Below are 19,463 nucleotides of genomic sequence, written 5' to 3'. Positions count from 1 at the left end.
CCACAGCCCGGGTGACGTCACAGAATGTAATCCTTCTGATCATGACATCAATTCATGAAGTGAAGTAATTGCTTTCCATGAAAATTCTAGGCATGCACATATTATGACTTTATTTTGTGTTCACTTCAGGTGTATGGAATTAGAATAATCAAAACTTGGTTCATTCTGTATTCGCGTTGCTGGTGCGTGCATGACTGTCTTATTGTTAACTCTTAAATACTTCAGACTCAACACCCACACAGAAATTCAGTCCTTGACACTTACGTGATCTGATCATAAGGTTCCTTATGCTCTCACTGTACTTTCCTCTGTATATTATTAATTTAACTTTTCTCTTGTTTTCAATTTATTTTAAAGGACGCGCAGTACAAAGCTGCTTCGGCTCATTGACTTAGATTTTTCATTCACTTTCTCTCTCTTGGATCTACCGCCAGTAAATGAGTATGACATGTATATCAGAAACTTTGGGAAAAAAAATACCAAGCAGGTTAGTATAAGATGTATTAACTAAGTGACCAAATGCAAGCAAAGTACAATATGGTATCCTTGTGCTGTACTGTATCTGTTCCAGGGTATTAGAGCGTGGGAGTGGTGTGGGAAGAATGCAGACTTGAGGAAAAGGGAGCCCCTGCGTCATGTGGTGCTCATGAGCCTGGAGAGATGGTGCAGATGCCCACAGATGCCCTACAGGCTTCTGAGCGTGAGCGGATGGCGCACGTGGGGTGCAGCACGCTCCCAAACTTGCAGATGTTTTATCGCAAGTCAAGCAAATGTTATGTTTGGATCCCTTGCCCGTTGTCCTATCTGTGGCATTCCAGCCCCCTTTCCTCCCCCAGGTCCCAGAGTGCACGACCCGCCATCCCCACCTGGATCTGTCTGTTAGCTTGCTTTTCTCCTCTCCTCTACCTGTCAAGTCCTCAGTGTTCACGTCCGTTCTTTAGGTGAACCCTCCCTCAGGGCTTGCACTGGATGCTCTTTCTTGTTCCAAACTTGCTACATCCACACCACAGACTTTGTACTTCCCTGTAGTGTTCTAGGCGTGAATTATGTGACTGTCCGACTTCCCGACAAGGCTGTAAAGGTTCTGAAGTTGGGAATCATCTCGTACATTTTTCTTCTGTCCCCGAGGCCATCATTGGTCAACAGGTGCTCAGGGACACTCCATCTATAAGACTCTTTCCATAGGAAGAAGGTCACAGGGCAAACCTCAGAAAGCTGACAGGTGAGTCTTGGCTTCACAGCTGGCTCCCTCCGTCCTTGAGTAGATCACCTGCTCATCTCAAAGCTCTTAGTAACACATTTATCTTTACTGAAGCATGTACCTTTTCAAAACAAAGAAAGTTGTATTTGGTTTTGCAAAGCCAGAGTATGTTCTAAGACAATAGGAAGTTGGTGGGCTAGGTGGCAGTATTTTCAAACCAGAGCTAAATTGTTTTGTCAGGGATGAGGGAGTGTCTGTGTTGTGTGAACGGAGTTCTCGGGTTCCCTATGAGAAGATTTCCGTGGGGATTCGTGTCTGAATGAAGACCCCCAGAAGGAACGCGGCAAGCACAAAGCAGTTTGTTAATGCGAAAGCACACTCTGAAGGTGGAGAGGGGGCTAGGTGGTTTTGGGATCGGATGTTATTGGGTCTCTTGTGTCTAATGGAGGTGCTTCCAGTCCTCTGGGAAACTCGTCCCACAGGTTGGGATGGGGAGTTTTCACCCCTGCGAGGTTGTACTGGAACCTCCTGGGGGCCTTTCTCCTAGGGTTGGACTATACCCGCGATACAAATGCATCCTGTAGAGTCTAGGGGTCGCCCCGGGGCAGAGGTGGAGGAGGGCGCATGTTCCGCACCTGCGGCTCTTGATCCCTCAGCCCCAAGGTCTTGGAGGCCTCAAGGTCAGGATGTGGAGCTCCAGGCTTTTAATGTGTAGCTTCTTTAAATCACTGTCCTCCCCTCCAGCTCCTGACTCTGTCACCCCCTTCTGGGACTTGGGACTCTGTCTGGGGTGCTCCTTCCACTTCTCCTGTCCAATTTTTACCTAACAGTTTAATGTGACTTTTTGAAAACACCTTAAAAAATTAGGCCTGAACCTTTAAGACACAAGTGGTCTTGGCATGATTGTTATTTCTACCACGTTGCCTTTGACAAAAGCAAGAAGACTCATTATTAACTTTAATACTTTTAATTGTTTTTCTCTTTCCATTGACGAGAAATTGCTCTGAAGTTGAGACCCAGTGCTGATTCCAACATCTCTTTTTTTTTAAGGCGTATGTTCAGTACAATGAAGATAATGTTGACAGAGACATCCAGACTGAAGAGATAGAGACCAGGGGTGTGTGGACCCAGCACCCCGGAGAGGGCACGGCCGTGTCAGGGGGTGAGCTGGTCTTTGCTCTTGAACGCTGAATGCAGTGTCTTGGCGTTATTTCTGGTGTTGTGTTCATTACTGTTCCTGCTCTTTCTTCTTGTCCCGTTTGTTGGGGTGTGGTTGTTAGCGTGTGACCAGGGAGGCGCCAGTACTCTTCGCAAGAGACACTAGCTCTTGGGAACCACTAACGCGAGCACTGAGCTAGAGCCCCGTGTGGGCCTTGACCCAGGTTGGAGCACTTTTATTCCTAAACAGACGGAGAGCCCACGTTCCAAACAAGTACTTCAGATGGGCCTGTTCTCATTAATAGGGAATTTCATATGTGAGGTTCAGTTTCTAGACACGTTGCGTCAGCGTAGCTGGAAGGCCCAGAGAACACATGGTGCCGTGCTTGATGCCGGTCGCCTTCCTAGTTGACGGTTATTCACAGGACTTGGCCTGTGTGGCGGGGGCCGCATTGCTCCCTTTCCTCAGGTAAGCCTCCCCCAGGAAAAGAAGATACCTAACTCTAACACAAAGTGCTTAAACAGATGCCTTTAACTATTTCCCTTAATGCATATAACTTGGACCCTGTGTACAGACTTTCTGTAAAACAAGATGCAGCTGTTTTTGAAAAAATTGTGGTAGATCTAGACAATACAGTGTAAAATTCTCTGACTTTTCCTTCCAGGGAAAAGTTTGTAACAACTCTTTGAACCCTAAGGTGTGTAAAACGTGACGTTTAGGGTCGACTTGGTTGGTTCAGTGTGGCCTGCTCTCTTTAGGGAGTGGGAGTGGAGATCTCTGTGATGTGGCCGCTGCACCAAAGGTCGACACGCCCAGGCTGTCCAGCTTCCTCCGGGCAGCCTGCCAGGTACGCGCTCATGGGCCCCCGTGTGATGTGTGTCACCCCAGGGCTGGCTGTGTATTTGGATTCTGTACTTTAATACCAACTGCTTCCATTTTAACATAAATATAGACTGAAAAACAGGCATGTTAAGTTGTCAAGGCGGGCATACACTGGGGTATTCGAAATTAGTAAATTCATGACTTTTAACCAATTGTGGAAATGTACAAGATACATACAAAGATGATGGGAACGGTCTGTTGAACCCCATGTACACTGCTGGTTATCAACTCATGGCTGATGGTCTCATCGAAGTCCCCCACTTACCCCACCCCCACCCCCAGCTAGTTCTGAACAGACACTCAGCCCCTCCACGTTTCAGTGTGAGTCTCTCAAAAGGATCAGCATTAGCAGTACTCCTTAAACCTTCAAGTGAAGTCGCTCACGTGTCCTCCGTTGTCTCCTGTGTCTTTATGGGAGTGGCAAGTGTGGTAAACATGGACCCTGACGTGTGGGTTTGAAGTCCTCCTGTTTCTATTCTGGACACATGGTGGTTCCTTCCCTCCATGCTGTGTTATGGAGAGAGTATGCATACTTTTTGTAATTTTAAATTTAATCGGCTTCTCATTTAGGGTCAGTTCATGGGGAGCTATGAGGAGAGAGCCCTTGGTATAGGGTGAGGAGAAGGGAGGTTGGGCTGGAGTGGGAATGAATGAGGCCAGAGCGGGCCTGGTTGGGTCTGGGCTGACCTTGACCTCCCAGCTGTCTTTCATCTGCTGCAGCCTAACCTCCCATGCTGGTCCCATTTCTGCGGTGGATGTTTCCCCTGGTTCTGCCGTGTGTTCCCCTTACCCATCATCACCCTAAACATGACCCTGTTAGAGCTATTCCAGTGACATACAGCTCATTCTGTCCTCGCCGTGGCCCCATGAGAAAGACAGTGGTGGTGTGTGTATGCCTGACATATTTTTATACCCCTTCTTTGGTCAAGAAAACTGGGGTAGTCCGCTGTTTTCCTCCTCCTGTTATTTTTAGCAAAGCGTTTACATAATGTCTCTCCTGTGGAGTTTATGTTACTGGAACTTTACCTGTTAGTTTCTATTGTGCAGAAATAGCAATATAATTTTGTTCTTTTCATTTTTATGTTGTCTTGGAGTTAAGTAGTTATTTTCAGAAATGTGATAGATGCGTAGGTAATGATTTGCGTGTTTTGTTCTGTTCTTACAAAAGCACGTATATCTGAAGTGCTCATGCAGGACTGCTCACTGTCTTTGACAGGTGATTGCGGTCTTGCTTGAAGAGGACCGTGTGGGAGCCGAACCCAGCTGGAGCCCCAGGGCACAGGACAGCACCCTGCATATCAGTGACAGCTCCTCTCAGCTGAATACCAGCCTGCCATTCCTTCAGAGTAAGGGGCTATCCTTGATGTGTGTTGAAATCTTATAGCAAGCACTTACGTTGGAAGAACTGTCTTTACTGTTGTGTCCTGTGTTAACGTCACCGGGTTTACTGAATACAGAACAGAGTCAGCATCCGCAGAGCTCTGAAGTGCAAGGTCGGTTTTCTTCTAAACAGGAAACTGCGTTAGAGTCCCGTGAACACTTGCCCGAGGTGATGGAGGGGGTGAGCCGTAACTTAAATGAGTGGAAGCTGAGGTTTTGTGTGTGTGTTTTAGATCCCATGTCTTCCGGTCTGTTACTTGGTTTCTCTTGGTTCCTTGGAATGCCGGCCCCGGGGAGCCGTGTGAGGGGGTGTTCCGTGAACGCAGTGTGCACAGCCGCTCTGTGCTTCCCACGGGTCTTCGTCCTCAGACCTGGTCCCAGAGCACCCCAGGCTGAGCAGCTGCATACATGTGTGACCGTTTAAATTGCTTTAAGCAAAGTGCATTCACAGGGTCACATTGATGTTTCTCGAGCGGGTCACCTCTGCCTTGTTCCGGCTGGTGAGGTAGCAGTTGCAGCCTGTCCTGGTCTGTGTTTGGAAGGAGAGGAAGAATATTTTTGTTAGTTTCTTAAATAATTTGTTTATTGTACTGTATGCACTTGTAGAAAGAATAAAACTGTATTCAGGGCTCTGACAGTAAATAAAATCGTGTACTGAGAGCGTGGCAGTTCGATAGCGTTGTGATTGGACTCAGGCGCACTGTGGTACGGGGAAGACCAGCTTCTCCAGCTGCTGCGATCTACCTGGGGGCCCGGCGTCTGGCTCGCCCGGCACCCCAGCCTGTGCGCAGCCAGGGCTTGGTGCCACTTGCTCTAGATGTTTCTTCTGCCCTGCCTGGTGTCTAGAGATTTAGGTTCACATATGTTCCTTTGCATTTACCATGAACAAAAATGGCATTATTAGTTTAAAAAAACTCACGTTCTGTGAGAGTTTTTCATTTTTAAAAGGTAATAGTTACTCTATTAGAAAAATAGTAAATCATTTTATCTATAGTGTTCAAAACATGCATGTTCACACTCCCACACCCCACCTCACCTCAAGAAATGGGAGTTAAAGCTGTACTTTTCTCCGGGAGCTGATGAGTAACAGCAGCTTACAAAACCAGAGGGAGCTTGGGTTATATACACGCACTTGGAATCCTTTGTGAGAGACACATGGTGCACGTATGTTCTTACAGAATGGGGCCCCTGCGTGTGGTGGGCAGAGTTCCCCCGCGAACAGTGTGCAGGTTTCTCTTGTTGGTTTGTTTTGTGTTTCAGTAACATGAATTCAATTTTTGAGAGAAAGCGGGGTGGTGGGGAGGGCAGAGGGAGAGAGAGAGAATCTTAAGCAGACTTCACGCCCAGTGTGGAGCCATCTCAAGGCTCTGAGATCACAACCTGAGCCGAAACCAAGAGTCGGACGCTCAGCTGAGTGAGCCACCCAGGTGCCCCTTCAGTGACATGAATTTTGAGGTAACAGAAGGAAAATGAGATTAGATGACAGGTTATCTGACAGAGTGAGGAGTTGGTCTCACCTGTGCACCTGGGACTTGGTCACATTACACCCCAGTCTGTGCCTTTCGCAGATCTGTGCAGTGCCATCCTCACTGTTCAAACACGTACCACACAATGATGTGGCCAACACTGGCCTGCTGTTTCTTTGGGTCGAGTGGACAGAAGTCCTGCCCTCCTGACTGGAAAAGTGAATGTGCAACGTGTCAGGGGCGAGTTCCGAGGAGAGGAAGTGACAGGGCTGGTGCTCCTGGCTCCCGAGGGAGAAGGCCTCCCTGTGCGAAAACCACAGGCTTCGAGGGGCTCAACAAGGCACGAAAGGGACCCCCTGCATGGCCTGATTCCAGATCGCATCCAGGCAACTTGGTTCTCTCGGAGTAGCTGGCAGGCAAGGTGTGGCCTACCCCAAACATCAGGAAAACCATGAGGCCCGCTTGGGCCTTTTTCAGGATAAGCAGTGGCCATTTGTTGAAACCTAGACCTCAGGCCCAGGCAGCTATGAAAGGACTTTATTTCTTCATTAAGGGGAAATTTATTTGAAATTTTAAAAAATATTTATTTGAGAGAGAGAGAGAACGAGCAGGGGGAGCAGCAGGCAGAGGGAGAAGCAAACTCCCTGCTCAGGAGGGAGCTTGATGTGGGGCTCGATCCCAGGACCCTGAGATTATGACCTGAGCCGAAGGCAGACGCTCAGCCAACTGAGCCACTCAGGCACCTTTATTTGAATATTTGCAAGTGTGTTCATTTAACATGGATTCTGGCAAACACTAACATGCAGAAATACTTTTCTCATTTTTACCCACAGATCGAAAAGTGTTGTGCTTATGTGCCTCTCAGGTGCAGAGACAGACGGTGGTGTCTGTGCATGGGCTGCCCGGAGCCGCGTTCGCCCCCGCACTGGACGGCAGATACGTGCTGTGCGTGTGGGATATCTGGCAGCCTTCGGGGCCTCAGAAGGTCCTGATATGTGAGTCGGAGGTATGACCCCCAGAGAGTCGTAGGTTTATTGAGAGGGGCCTGATGTCAGGTAAATGGCAGTGCAGGCCTGTGGGGACTTACAAGGTCATTTCATTCTCTTCCCAGCCACCCTCAGCTGTGTGCAGGTGTGATGGGACACATGCCTGTGTCTACTTTGACTCTAGAAATTCTTAGTTCAAAGATCAACTCAGACTGAAGAAATCTGGGCTTATCACAGCCTTGTAGGTCCATTGGGGATTAGTAGGTATCAGTGTAGCTACAGACTTCATAAAGATGTTGGTCACCCTTGGCATGGCTCTGGAACCCCAGAAGTGTCCTTTTGGGCTTGCATGATTTGAGTCACGGATATTTTAGGGGTTTCTTAGCGAGCTAAAGGTTTTCGGAGTCTTCTCTTATGCTTCTCCCAGCCCCTTGTTAACAGGTATAGTGGGAGAGCTGTCCTTTTAGGTTTGCTTCCTTTTGGATTGGGAAAATACATATTTGTATTTTCCTATTCATATGCTCCTTGATCTCAAAGTCATTGATTTTCATTGAAGCTGTTGAGAAGAATAACTTTTATAGGTTTTGTGATACAGGATGTAAATAAAATGACAAAGCATGACGTTGCCATTCTGGGCCCAGTGACTTGGGTTGAATGGAGGGGTCATGGTGCATGCTCCGTGTGCCCAGCTGTGTGTGAGGCACCCGTGTTTGTGAATGCCAGTCCTGCAGGGTGGCTTGTCCTCCCTGCTTTCCACTTGGAGCCGAGGCTGACTTGCACCTGCTTAGTTCTGGTGGGGGGTTCCCAGGGACAGTGTGGGACACGGGGGTGTTTGGTGCTTCCATTCCCATGGCCTCACATTTTCAGTCTTTAGCTTTCTGTGTGTGTCATTCCAGGTCACGTGTTGCTGCTTTAGCCCTTTTAAAGCCTTTTTACTGTTTGCTGGGACGGTGCACGGCTCGGTTGTCGTGTGGGACCTACGAGAAGACTCCAGAATTCATCATTATGTGAAGCTGGGCAATTGCTTCTGGACGTTCAGGACAGCAACGTTTTCTACTGGTCAGTGACACCCACCTGCCCATCCGGTGTCTTCTAGAAAAGTCATGAGAGAATTGAGGAACATCTGCAGTATCTTTGCATTTATTCATTCAGATTACCCCAGAGGATGGGGTCTGACCTATGAGCAAAAGAAGCATTTGATGAATAGTAAAAACAAAAATCTACCCAGGCAGTGCTCAACTCATGGCCAACAATGATGAGAGTGCTCTTTCTTATTAAATTTCTGGATTCCAGTGAAAAGTTACCTCAGTGAAATAATTTTTAGTTTTAAATTAGCTTAAGGCATATTGGTACGTGTGTATTCCATGGCTTAGTTAATCCCTCTGATGCCTGAAATAGAAAATGATTCACCTCTTGGAGGATGAAAGGACCCTGAATATCTGCACCTGCCAGGATCTTTAATGTGAACTCTTCCTGCCAGGCCGTTGTATCCACAGTCACGGCAGCCACAACCAACCATAGCCACAGCCACAGCCACAGCCACAACCACAACCAAACAACCTCAGACCGCAGCCTCAACCAACAACCGCACCCACACAACCACAGCTGCCACCACAACCACAACAACCACCACAACCACCCACCACAACCAAACAACCAACAACCGCAGCAGCCACAGCCACAACTCCCAGCCCTTGGTGGGTGCTCGTGTTCTGGGGCTTCCTCAGTGCTTTGCAGACGTTGGCGTCTAAAGCCTATCTTGGCCTGCTTCCCTGCTGCTCAGGGAGAGGACAGGCATGTCCCTGGTCACACTGACTTCATGGCAGGGCTGCCCTCAGACCCCATTGTCTTCACTCTGTCTTTCTCGCCATTCCTGTCCAGGAGCCCCTGTGCCCCACGTGCACTTGGTTTCCTATCTCTCCTTTCCCACCAGCCACCCCTCAGTTTTCTCTACCCACAGTTTTACTTTTTCCCGATGTCAAATAAATGGAATCCTATAGAATGTAAACCCTTGAGCCTGCCTTCTCTCACTTAGCATTTTCATTTACGGGTCCCTGTGCTGCTGCTGCACCGGCAGCTCGTTCCTCCGCTGTGTGCACTGTGTTTCCCTGTACGCAAGGTGGTTAGCATGTGGTCACTCCAGGTGTTGGAGACGTGCGGAGAGCCTGCATCAAAGGGCCTGTGTCGGCACACGGACCGTGTTGCAGGCCCAGCCACGTCTGAGCTCCTGGTGCTCTGCACCTCACCAGCACGTGGTACTGTCAGCTGTTCAGCTGTTCTGATAGGTGTGTGGTGGTGTCTCATTGTGGTTTTCATGTGCATTTCCTGATGACATATGACGTGCAGAATCTTTCCATGGGCGTTTTAAAAAAAAAGATTTATTTATTTGAGAGAGAGCACGTGCATGAGGTGGGGGGAGAGGGGCACAGGGAGAGGGAGAGAGAATCTCGAGTACACTCTGTGCTGAGCACGGAGCCCAATGTGGGGCTTGACCCCATGGCCCAGGATCATGACCTGAGCCAAAATCAAGAGTCGGACGCTCAGCGGACTGCACCACCTGGGTGCTCCCGTAGGCTTTCTTTTGCCACTGTGTGTCTTCTTGGGGAGCTGTCTGTTCAGGTCTTTTGCACATTTCTACAAGTGATTTATTGCCTTCTGGTTGAGTTATTAAGAGGTTTTTGTTTGTTTTTTTGTGAATATTTTGGATGACAGTCCTTTATCAGGTGTGTGTTTTGCCAGTATTTTCCCCCAGGCTGTGGCTCATCTTCTCCTTTGGACTTTCTGTTCCCAGTCTCCCTCCATGAGAGCTTGATACCACACATAGGTTACATATCTGTTTGTGTACTATATGCATACCTGTGTTTTATACTATTAGCCTCACAACTGCTAGTTATTTTACCATCAAAAGATGGGTTTATTTGGGAATGGCAGAGGGTTGCAATCCAGATAAGCACGCTATGGCAGATCTACAGACAAGTGCAAGAAACACAGGACAGGGGCATTATTTTTGGGAGAAGGAGGGAGTTGGGAGGATTGTTTTGAAGGAAAGCAGGGGTTCCGGGGTTTCTCACTGGCTGAGCTGCAGGGGTTGCAGTGAACATCTTTCCCTGGTGATTCTGTCCGGTGGAGGGTTCTGATGTTGGGGTCTCTAATTGACAGTGCTCGTGAGCAGCACTGAGTGCTGCGCTCCCCATCTAGCCTCCCAACTCCACCGTACTGAGGTTTCCCTTGATTAAGTTTCACAATGCATAAAAAAAGGTTTTTTGTCCCCTGACAAACAATCTTTGCCTCCTTGGGGGCAATGTTGCTGCTGTTGAGAATGTATGAGTCTGATGCTATTACAAAAGATAGCTTTTTGTGTGTGTTTTTTAAGAGATCTTATTTGAGAGAGAGAGAGAGAGAGAGAGAGAGAGAGAGAGAGATCACAGAGGGAGAGAGAGAAGCAGACTCCCCACTGAGCAGGGAGCCCGATGCGGGGCTGGGATCATGACCTGAACTGAAGGCAGACACTTTACTGACTGAGCCACCCAGGCGCCTCCAAAAAGATAGCTTTTAAAAAATGTGCATTTTCGGGGCGCCTGGGTGGCACAGTGGTTAAGTGTCTGCCTTCGGCTCAGGGCGTGATCCCGGCATTATGGGATCGAGCCCCACATCAGGCTCTTCTGCTATGAGCCTGCTTCTTCCTCTCCCGCTCCCCCTGCTTGTGTTCCCTCTCTCGCTGGCTGTCTCTATCTCTGTTGAATAAATAAATAAAATCTTTAAAAAAAAAAATGTGCATTTTCTAATTGCTCCTGATATACTAATTAACGTTTGACTTCACCACCATGTTCAAAACACTAGAACTATAAGTTTTTAAACTGTACATACAGATAAGTGACTCCATTCAAACACCTACTTTATTTTCTTTGCCATCTAAATGTTGTCCCTGGGACCAATCAAATCTCACTAATCTCCCAGCGTGAGCGAGCCGTGGAGTTTCTGATCCAGCCCCTGCTCACCCCCCCACCAGTGTCCTGCTCCTGTAGGCCCCCCCAGTGTTCCCCCCAGTGCCCTCCCCCTGCAGGCCCTCCCAGTGTGGCCCCCCATTCTGAGTACATGGGCCCCCCTGAGTGCTGCCCCCAGGGCCCCTCCTCAACTCCGTGAACTGGAGTCTTGTCTGCTCTTACCAGTTTTTCCCAGGGTTCAGCTCCAGTTCTCATTTTGTTTCTTGCTGTTTTCTCTCCATGTCTGTCCTGGGGTTCTGATTTCAGGTGTTGTTGCTTGTTTACTTGCTTGCTTGAAGTACATTTCCAAGTGCTTTTGAAGAGATGTGATGCAATCTGGAGTGGTGAGTTCTGGGCTTCTGCTAAGTGCTTGTTTGGGGCAGGAGAATTTTCATCTCAAATACTTTGTTCTCACAACAGTTTTGTATGGAGTTTGTCTTGATTTTCTTACTCTTGGACCTTTTGTAGATGGCTATTCTAGGTCAAAGGAGCTTTATTCTGTGAGCTTGTAAAACGTTGTTTCTTTACTGGGTGGGGCAGGCGAGTGTCTCTGCTCTGTGCGCTGCTGTGCCCTGCCCCTTCTGTCCGGCTTCACTTTCCGGCCTGTCCATCCCTGTAGTTGGTGAGGCCCAGCCTGCGAAGCTGGATTTGCTCCCTGAGGGCGCTTTTCCCTGGTTTCTGTTCCGCCTTCGACTCCATCTTGCCGTGGAGAGTCTTAGCCTCACTCCTGGCCTCTGTGCCTGTAGTATTGTTGGAATCAGGACTTATTTCTCTACTTACAAGGTGTTTTGAGGTCTGTGGTCTCTGTTTCATGGTAATGCCAAAAGCCATGATCATGCATCATTTTATTAGGGGTCCATATTGGTTTTGTGCTATTTGGGGAGGATGTATCCCCACATCACTTCTGTGACTTATTTACATGTGGTCTCCTGTGTGTTTTAAACCCTAGACGGTATCCTGACTTCAGTAAACCACCTCAGTCCTGTTCAAGCAGTAGAACCCATCTCCACGTCTGTCTACAAAAAACAGAGTTTTGTGCTTTCCCCCTTTTCTACTCAAGAAGGTATGTGATCTTTCACTTCTGTAAAATCCTTCAGCCAAGTGACACAATATGGTCTCCTTGTTCACAAGCCATTTCTTGTTTCTGTTTCCACTAGAAATGTCAGGTTTGTCATTCCACATTGCTTCCCTGGATGAAAGTGGGGTTCTCAACGTGTGGGTGAGTAGGATGTGTCCACGTGCTCACACACAGGGCGGTGCCGACTGAACGCATGGGCTCTCTGACCTGCCAGTTCTGTGGTCGTCCAGGCGCTGATGAGTGCCTGGTGGTCGGACGATGATATACTTGGCTAAGACGGGAGCACCAAGGGCGAGACTGGCCTGACTGGGAGGCTCCTGCAGGACTTCCTGGGGGAGTGAGGGGAGGGGGCTGGGGATGCAGTCTGGGGGGCTCTCGGAGGACGCACTGACACTGTGGCCACTGGCCAGTCTGAGTGAAGAGATGTGAAAAGAGGTCAAGGAAAGGGATTCATAACATTTAAAATACTAGTTCTGAAGTTAATGATCAGTGTTTTTTCTGGAGCAATGATGTTTTTAGTACCGAATGTAGAATGCTACCTTAATTAGAAATGCACTTTGCTTAGATTGTGTCCTCGTAGATCCCTGACAGGCACTAATACTCATTTCAATGTTCTGTTTTTAGGTGGTCGTTGAATTACCAAAGGCAGATATTGCAGGCTCAGTAACTGATTTAGGTAACTATTAAAGAAAAAAGTTAATTTTAGTCAGTGTTTTCTAGAGTGAATAGAAATTAAAGATACCGACAACCACTTTGAAAAATAAGTAAGTAGCTACCTGAAAAATGAACATTAACGTTCTGTGTTGTATAACCATAATCAACTCTGAGTGGACGCCTCAGAGTCATTCAATGATATTCCTTCCTGCTGATGATGTTTTAATTTCAGGAAGGGCTAATAGGTTCTATTTCTGTCTGTGTGTCATTCTCTTCTCGGTGCTCCTCCCATACACTCAGGAGTCTTAGTGCTTGAACACATGTTCGTTGTGGGCTGTCTTCCCTCGGTCCTACTCGGGGGGCTCTCTGAGACTGGTGCTGGCATAGGGCCGCAACGGCCTCACACGTCGGGGGAGTGAGTTTACTGAACTGCCCGCGACTCGCTGAGCCATAGAAATTGCCAAGAGGCCCAAAGGGGTTCCTGGCAAGGCTCTGCTGGGGCTCCCGGTCCAGCATTAGGGGGATGCACAAAAGGAGTCCTCAGGCTGGCTCCCCAGGAGGGGTTGGCGAGAGCTTTAAAGAAACTTTGGTGGGAAAAGGGTGACGTCTAAACATGTAGGGCAGGGATTTTTTTGTTGCTCGCACACTTACCGGTCATGCTTCTTCATACGCCGCATGTCTAATTAGCACGTGAAATCCCCACCGCTAGGTGTGATTTTTACTATTATAATGAGGGGGAAAGTTGGTGAAGGGTCAGCGCTGGGGTCCATCTTGGCTCAGACTGGTTTGGTCTGATTCTCACAGCCAAACTTCCCTTTTAGGTGCTGGAGGGTTAGCACGTTGTCTGAACTGGTCAAAAACTGGGTCTTGGGGGCTTGATGGGAGCTTGTGGCTTCTGGTGCCTGGCTTAGTTTCTGGCAGTGAGTAGCCCCTGTAAGCAGGGCTAGAAGACTGGGTGACCGTGGCGTGTGAGGGTTCTTGGATGGGGGACTGGAGTCTGGTCCCCACTCTGTCTCAGAAGTGTGAGTCAGCTCCAGCACTTTGCTGCTTTTGATGCCGTGGCGTCCAGTGCTCTGCTCTCGCAAGACTTGGGCGTGATGGACTGTTGAGTCTGTTCCGTGGGTCTGGCGCTCTCTGACTGTCCTCACCTCATTAGTTCAACTGCTTACTTTGTACTGACCAGCCACCTTCACCCTGTCTGTGTGAGGGGCGTGCCCGGCTGACACTGGTCTCGTTCCCCCCGTCTGGAAATTAGAGAGTTAGAGATGGGGCACTTTGTGTCCATAGAGCAAATGCAGCGTGCTCTGTGCTGAATGTCAGAGACAGTGCTTGGAAGTACTGTGGACTCTAACTTTAATGAAAACAAGCCTGAACCATTTTACTGTTTTCACTTGTAAACATTTTTGAGGCAGAGTAACCATTTTCTCACGGTTTTCTTATAGCATCCTCTCTGCTTATTACAAAGCCATCGTACGGGGTCTGTACTGAGCCTTTGGGGGACTCCTAGACTCTTGGGACATTAGAGCAGGGCAGCGTCTGGGAGGAGCTCACCCCCTCCCCCGTGTGGCTTGATGGTGGGGCCGGACTCAAGAGTTGGGCTCAGGCTGACCCTGCCCTCACCCAGGCTGAGGCCTCGGACCCAAGGGTGTTGCAGCCTCCAAGTGCATCGTGAGGGTGCCTCTGTTGCTCACTTGTGCCAGGAGCAGGGCATTTTAAAGGAAGTTTAGGTGGTGGTGAGGAGTTAGCAAGTCTCTGCCCACTGTTAGTTCATAATGTGCCTGTGGAGACAAAATGGTTTTGCACACAAATACTTTGTAGTGATACGGGATAGTCACACAAGAGTTATTGTAGGGCAGTGTGTATTTCATCGCTAAATGTTGTTATATAAAAACTCCTGTTACCTGTAGGACCACTTACCCAAACTCTGACCATGTTTCGGCTTTCCTTTTGGGAAAAGAGGAGATGCCATTCATACCGGTAATCAGATCAGTGCTGGAAGAGCTCTGGCCATTAAATGCCCATGGGAGTGTTTGAGGTCTGCGTAGTACGTGAGCGCTACCTCCGATCGCACTTACAGCTAATCACTCTCCATCTTTCCTTCATCCGTTGGTGAACAAGCTGGGTCCTGTCTTGGGTGCCAGGGGAGCAAGGTGACAGGATGCTGGCTCTGCCTCAGGGAGTGTTGTCTTATGGGGAGGTTGCCACACCAGCGACAGCCGTTGGTGATGTGACCACTACGTCACAAGAAGTGCTTACAGAGGGCGGAGGACCCAGGGCAGGGAGGACTTCCCAGGGGAGGTAATAACATTGGGGCTGAGACTTTCAGCACTGGAGTTCCTGCAGGAGGACAGTGCTGGGGAAAATGGAGGGCAGTTTCGTGTGACGACATTGAACATTCTCACGTCAGAGTTGTAACCGTGACAGAGCCCATCACTGTAATTACAGTCACCCTTCCTGCTGCAAGTTTCATTTATCTATATGGTTATGGTCTATATACTCCCAAGGTTCTAGACAGTACCTTGCCCAGAATTTGGGTTTCAGTATACATAAATTTTTAGTTCCGTCCTTTGCAGTAATTACAAAAAAAGGAGGAGGATATTGGGAACAGACAAAGGAGGCAAAGCCAGTGAATGGCTGAGGGGTCAGAGCTGTGGCCCTAAGTGCTTTGGGCATCCAGGGAAAGAATAGCTCTGTTGGCCCAGGGAAGGGGGAGGGTGCCAGCGCTGAGGAGCAGGCGCGTTCCACGGCAGAGCAGTGGCCGCTGGGTGTGCCTCCGCATAGGTGAGGACAGAGGTCCTGGGTATTTCTGACGAGCATCAGACCACCAGTGAGCACTTACAGCAAACTATTCCTGTTGGGAACTTATGGGTTTTTGGTTTTGTGTTTTTGTTTTGTTTTGTTTCTTTGCTTAGTGTACCGCCGTTTTTTTTTTTTTTAATTGTATCAAATCCAAAAATGTAAAGGCTTCTTGATTGCTTCCACAATCCTTTTCTCATAAGGCAGTTTACAGGAACCTTGCCTGCATTAGGGCGGGAACACTCTTCATGGGCCCACGTTTTGGTGTCATTTCCTAACACAGACATTTAACCAATGAAAAATGATTCCAGGCAACTGTAATTGGGTTTTGGTTTGACTTGTGTTAAGAGGTGCATTTATTTGTGGTCTCCCTGTCTTTAGGGCTGATACCCGGAGGGAGGATAAAGCTGGTGCACAGTGCTGTGGTTCGGCTGAGCGACAGGTAAGCCTGTGCCGCTCGGAGTCGGAACGGTCCCTCCTCTCCCAAGACCGATCCCCCACAGAGGGAAATAACGTTAGGTAATTGCACGTACAGAAAATGCGCGGTTGGGTGTGCGCTGAAAAATCCAACTTTTCACAACGTATTTTTGCTAAATTAGTTTAATATTAATGAGTCAGTGTAATAAATACAGTTACCAGGTATAGAGCTAACATTTTTTTCTTTGATTAGAATGATTTCTTTTTTTTTTTTTTTAAAGATTTTTTATTTATTTATTCAACAGAGATAGAGACAGCCAGCGAGAGAGGGAACACAAGCAGGGGGAGTGGGAGAGGAAGAAGCAGGCTCATAGCGGAGGAGCCTGATGTGGGGCTCGATCCCAGAACGCCGGGATCACGCCCTGAGCCGAAGGCAGATGCTTAACCGCTGTGCCACCCAGGAGCCCCTGATTAGAATGATTTCTATCTTACAAATTGGTACTATTCGACTATTTTTCATCCAGTTTTAATACAACTCTGAAGTTAAATAGTTAAGTTTTAGGAACCAGAAACATCAATATGAAAGTTTTATTCAGAAATTTCAATTTCTACTTTTACTCCTATAACTTAATGTGACATAAAAATTTTTATTAAATATACAAATATCATTTGTGGTATTTATATATTCCATGTAAATTTATTTCCAAAACATCTTTTTCTTGTCATTTATTACAGTTGGGGGTTATCAGCATGCAATTACCCTTGAAAAGTTTTTTATATTTGCGTGATTCCTCTGGGTTGTAGTAATGAATTTGTACCTCCCTTGAGATTGTAAATCACCTTTAGTTGGTTTAAATATAATTACTACAGGGAATCCTTTATGTTTAAAAAAGTCAGCTGGTACACCGTAGAGCCGGCTGTAGGTGACTCCCTGGCCCTCACTGAATCTCCCTGTGGGTCGGGGAGGTGACAGCTGAGATGGGAGGTAGACAAGGAGCGTGCTCAGTCAGAGGGAGCGGCACCAGGGGCGTGAGCACCCGACCCATCTAGGAAACTGCCCGCCGGTTTGCTGTCAAGAGAGCTGGATGAGTCGCTGGCCAGGCCTCAGAGTGTTTGCTGTGCTGGAGGGTCCAGACGGCTCTCTTGCAGGAGGCAAGGAGTCAGTGCAGGATTTTAAGGCAGGGAGTGGCATGTCTTATTTGTGACTTAGAATGATCAACTTCGCAACAGTGTGAGATTGGACGGAGGAAGGGAGACAGGAGGCTGTTGTAGGTTGATTAGAAGGATAGGGCTATCTTGCGTGTGGAGGGCTTGACCTCGGTTAAAGGGGTGGAGCTTGGAGGAGCTGCCTTTCACCAGGTGTCTGGCTCGGCTGCCAGGTGTTCTGCACACAAGGTGAGGAATGGGAGAGAAGGGGCTGAGCTCGTGGTGCTTGTGGAGATGACCAGGAGGCAGCCAGCTCCGCAGCAGGGATCTCAGCTAGAGGCACAGACTGGGGAGTCCTCAGCTGACCAGGGACATTTGCAGTCCTGATTGTGGGTATGGGAGAGAGTGGCCAGATTCCCAACATCTGGCAGAAGGAGCAGTCATGGACCCTTTCCTGTTACAAATATGTACACTGTATAGCATAAAAACTAACAATCAACTAAGTAGTTTTTCCAGTGAAGAAGAGGACAGTGCCAGCCAGGAATGGAGCTTGAAGTCAGCACGCAAGCCTTTGTCTGGTGTGGAGGCTAGGGTGTCAGTGTGGCTGTCACAGGCCTCGCAGCTGTATGGGGCTCAGGCCCTGTGACCAGTGATGCATCAGGCTTGCCTGACGCTGGGGGCTAGAATTGAGAGCCCTTTGTGGGATTCCTGAATTCATGGCCCCTTCAGTGAGAGAGAAACTCAGGAAGTCCCACCCCAACCCAGGAGAGACAAGGGGGCATGGGAGACTTGAAACCCCAAACTCCTGGTATGGGCTGGGATCCACGAGCCGAGGAGGTAGCATCAGAGTCTCAGACCAGTGGCTCACCGTCAAAGCACTGGACGGCTGCCTGGTAGGTGGTGTTCGAAGGTGGAGGAGGAGGGCCTGTCCTTCCCACGGAGAAGGCACTTTGAGACCAGGCGACTCCATCCGATTTAGAATAAGAGCCCTTATTAAAACTCCAGCGTTTTATTCAGGGTAACTTACTGACAGGGAGGATTGAGCAGGTGAACATCCAGAGCTGTGCAGCTCTTCTCTGCAAAGTTCAGACCTCAGTGCACAGATTTTATAGAGTAAGGGGATGTGAGTAAGGTCAGAGGGTTCACATATAGCTCAAAGGGTTCGTGTGCAGCTCATTGCAAGCTCACCTTTAATTAGACCTCATGGCACCATCTGTGCCTTGGGAAGGGGAGACCCTACATTATCTTTAACAAATTGGTGGATGGCCAATTTGTCCTGGCCTCAGTGGTTATTTCTAAGGTCTGTATATTACTCTCCCAGGGGCCCAGAACACGTAGCCCCAGGAGAGGACATGCACAAGATGGAGTCAGTATGTCAGCACTCCTATGAGGGGGGGATGCTCCCACGAGGTGGGCTCCCAGGGCTCTTAGAGGAAGCAGTTCAGAAAGAAAAATTATAAAGACCGTAAACCTGAAGAACCATCTACCATGGCACAATGAATGGGTTTAGCACAACAAGAACTTGGGATAATGGGACAGTCTAAAAGACATTTCTAGAAAGAAACTAACATCTCTGAAATTTTAAGTCCATGAATGGTTAAGTAGATTACACATAGCTGAAGAAAGAATTAGTGAACAGGAGACCAGAGCTGGAGGAATGTCTAGAGCTTAGGGAACAGAAAAAGAAATGGGAAAAGAGCAGCAAAGAGCCACAGAGGAAAGGTGAGATCACCAGCTCTGTGTCCAGACACCTGGTGAGGGGTAAATGTGTGAAGTGCTGTCATCCCTACGGTGTCAAACAGTTCATCTGCTCATCTTTGCTGTTTCTTTCTAGCCTTTCCCATAAAGGCTGTGAATTCTGGGGGGCCACACGAACCCTGAATGTGAAGTTTCTGCCTTCAGACCCTAGTCACTTCATTGTTGGCACAGACTTGGTAAGTAAGAGTTTAAATCTCATTTAAATCAGTTCGTAACTCATTTTTCTTTCATAGTTGCTTGGCAAATATCTTCATTAAAAATTAACTCATTATTTCCTTTTTTAAATGATGCTGTGTAATTGTTTCAAGAATAACCGCTTTATCCAGCCTCATGCCTAATCTCTTTTAGTCACCATTGGTCTTCTTACCACCAGGGTCTTATAAGTCATGGCATCAGACAAGATTTGAGAGTATCTCCCAAGTTGTACAAACCCCAGCAACATGGTACGAGACCAGTCGAAGTGAATGTCATTGATTTTTCACCATTTGGAGAACCAGTATTCTTGGTAAGAAAGTCAGTTGTTAAAGCACCATTTCTGTTTGGGCAGCAAACCACTA

At 48.1% G+C, this 19,463-nt stretch overlaps 1 protein-coding gene across 4 annotated transcripts in view; it reads left to right on the top strand.

The window, feature by feature from the left end:
- DYNC2I1 (dynein 2 intermediate chain 1) overlaps nt 1–19,463 on the top strand; it is a 57,214-nt gene that overhangs the window by 30,688 nt on the left and 7,063 nt on the right. For all 4 annotated transcript variants that reach the window (XM_045792199.2, XM_045792200.2, XM_045792198.2 and 1 more), the window contains 12 exons: nt 358–487; nt 2,252–2,363; nt 3,119–3,207; nt 4,459–4,588; nt 6,922–7,094; nt 7,971–8,133; nt 12,007–12,120; nt 12,215–12,276; nt 12,760–12,811; nt 15,967–16,027; nt 18,983–19,082; nt 19,280–19,411. In XM_045792199.2, coding sequence (XP_045648155.2) covers nt 358–487; nt 2,252–2,363; nt 3,119–3,207; nt 4,459–4,588; nt 6,922–7,094; nt 7,971–8,133; nt 12,007–12,120; nt 12,215–12,276; nt 12,760–12,811; nt 15,967–16,027; nt 18,983–19,082; nt 19,280–19,411 — 1,318 coding nt within the window. The remainder of the gene's footprint in view (nt 1–357; nt 488–2,251; nt 2,364–3,118; nt 3,208–4,458; nt 4,589–6,921; nt 7,095–7,970; nt 8,134–12,006; nt 12,121–12,214; nt 12,277–12,759; nt 12,812–15,966; nt 16,028–18,982; nt 19,083–19,279; nt 19,412–19,463) is intronic.

This window comes from Ursus americanus, chromosome 3 (assembly GCF_024610735.1).
Source record: "Ursus americanus isolate L20-20 chromosome 3, mUrsAme1.1.p, whole genome shotgun sequence".
Classification (NCBI taxonomy): domain Eukaryota; kingdom Metazoa; phylum Chordata; class Mammalia; order Carnivora; family Ursidae; genus Ursus; species Ursus americanus.
This window is presented reverse-complemented; position numbering and strand designations above follow the sequence as displayed.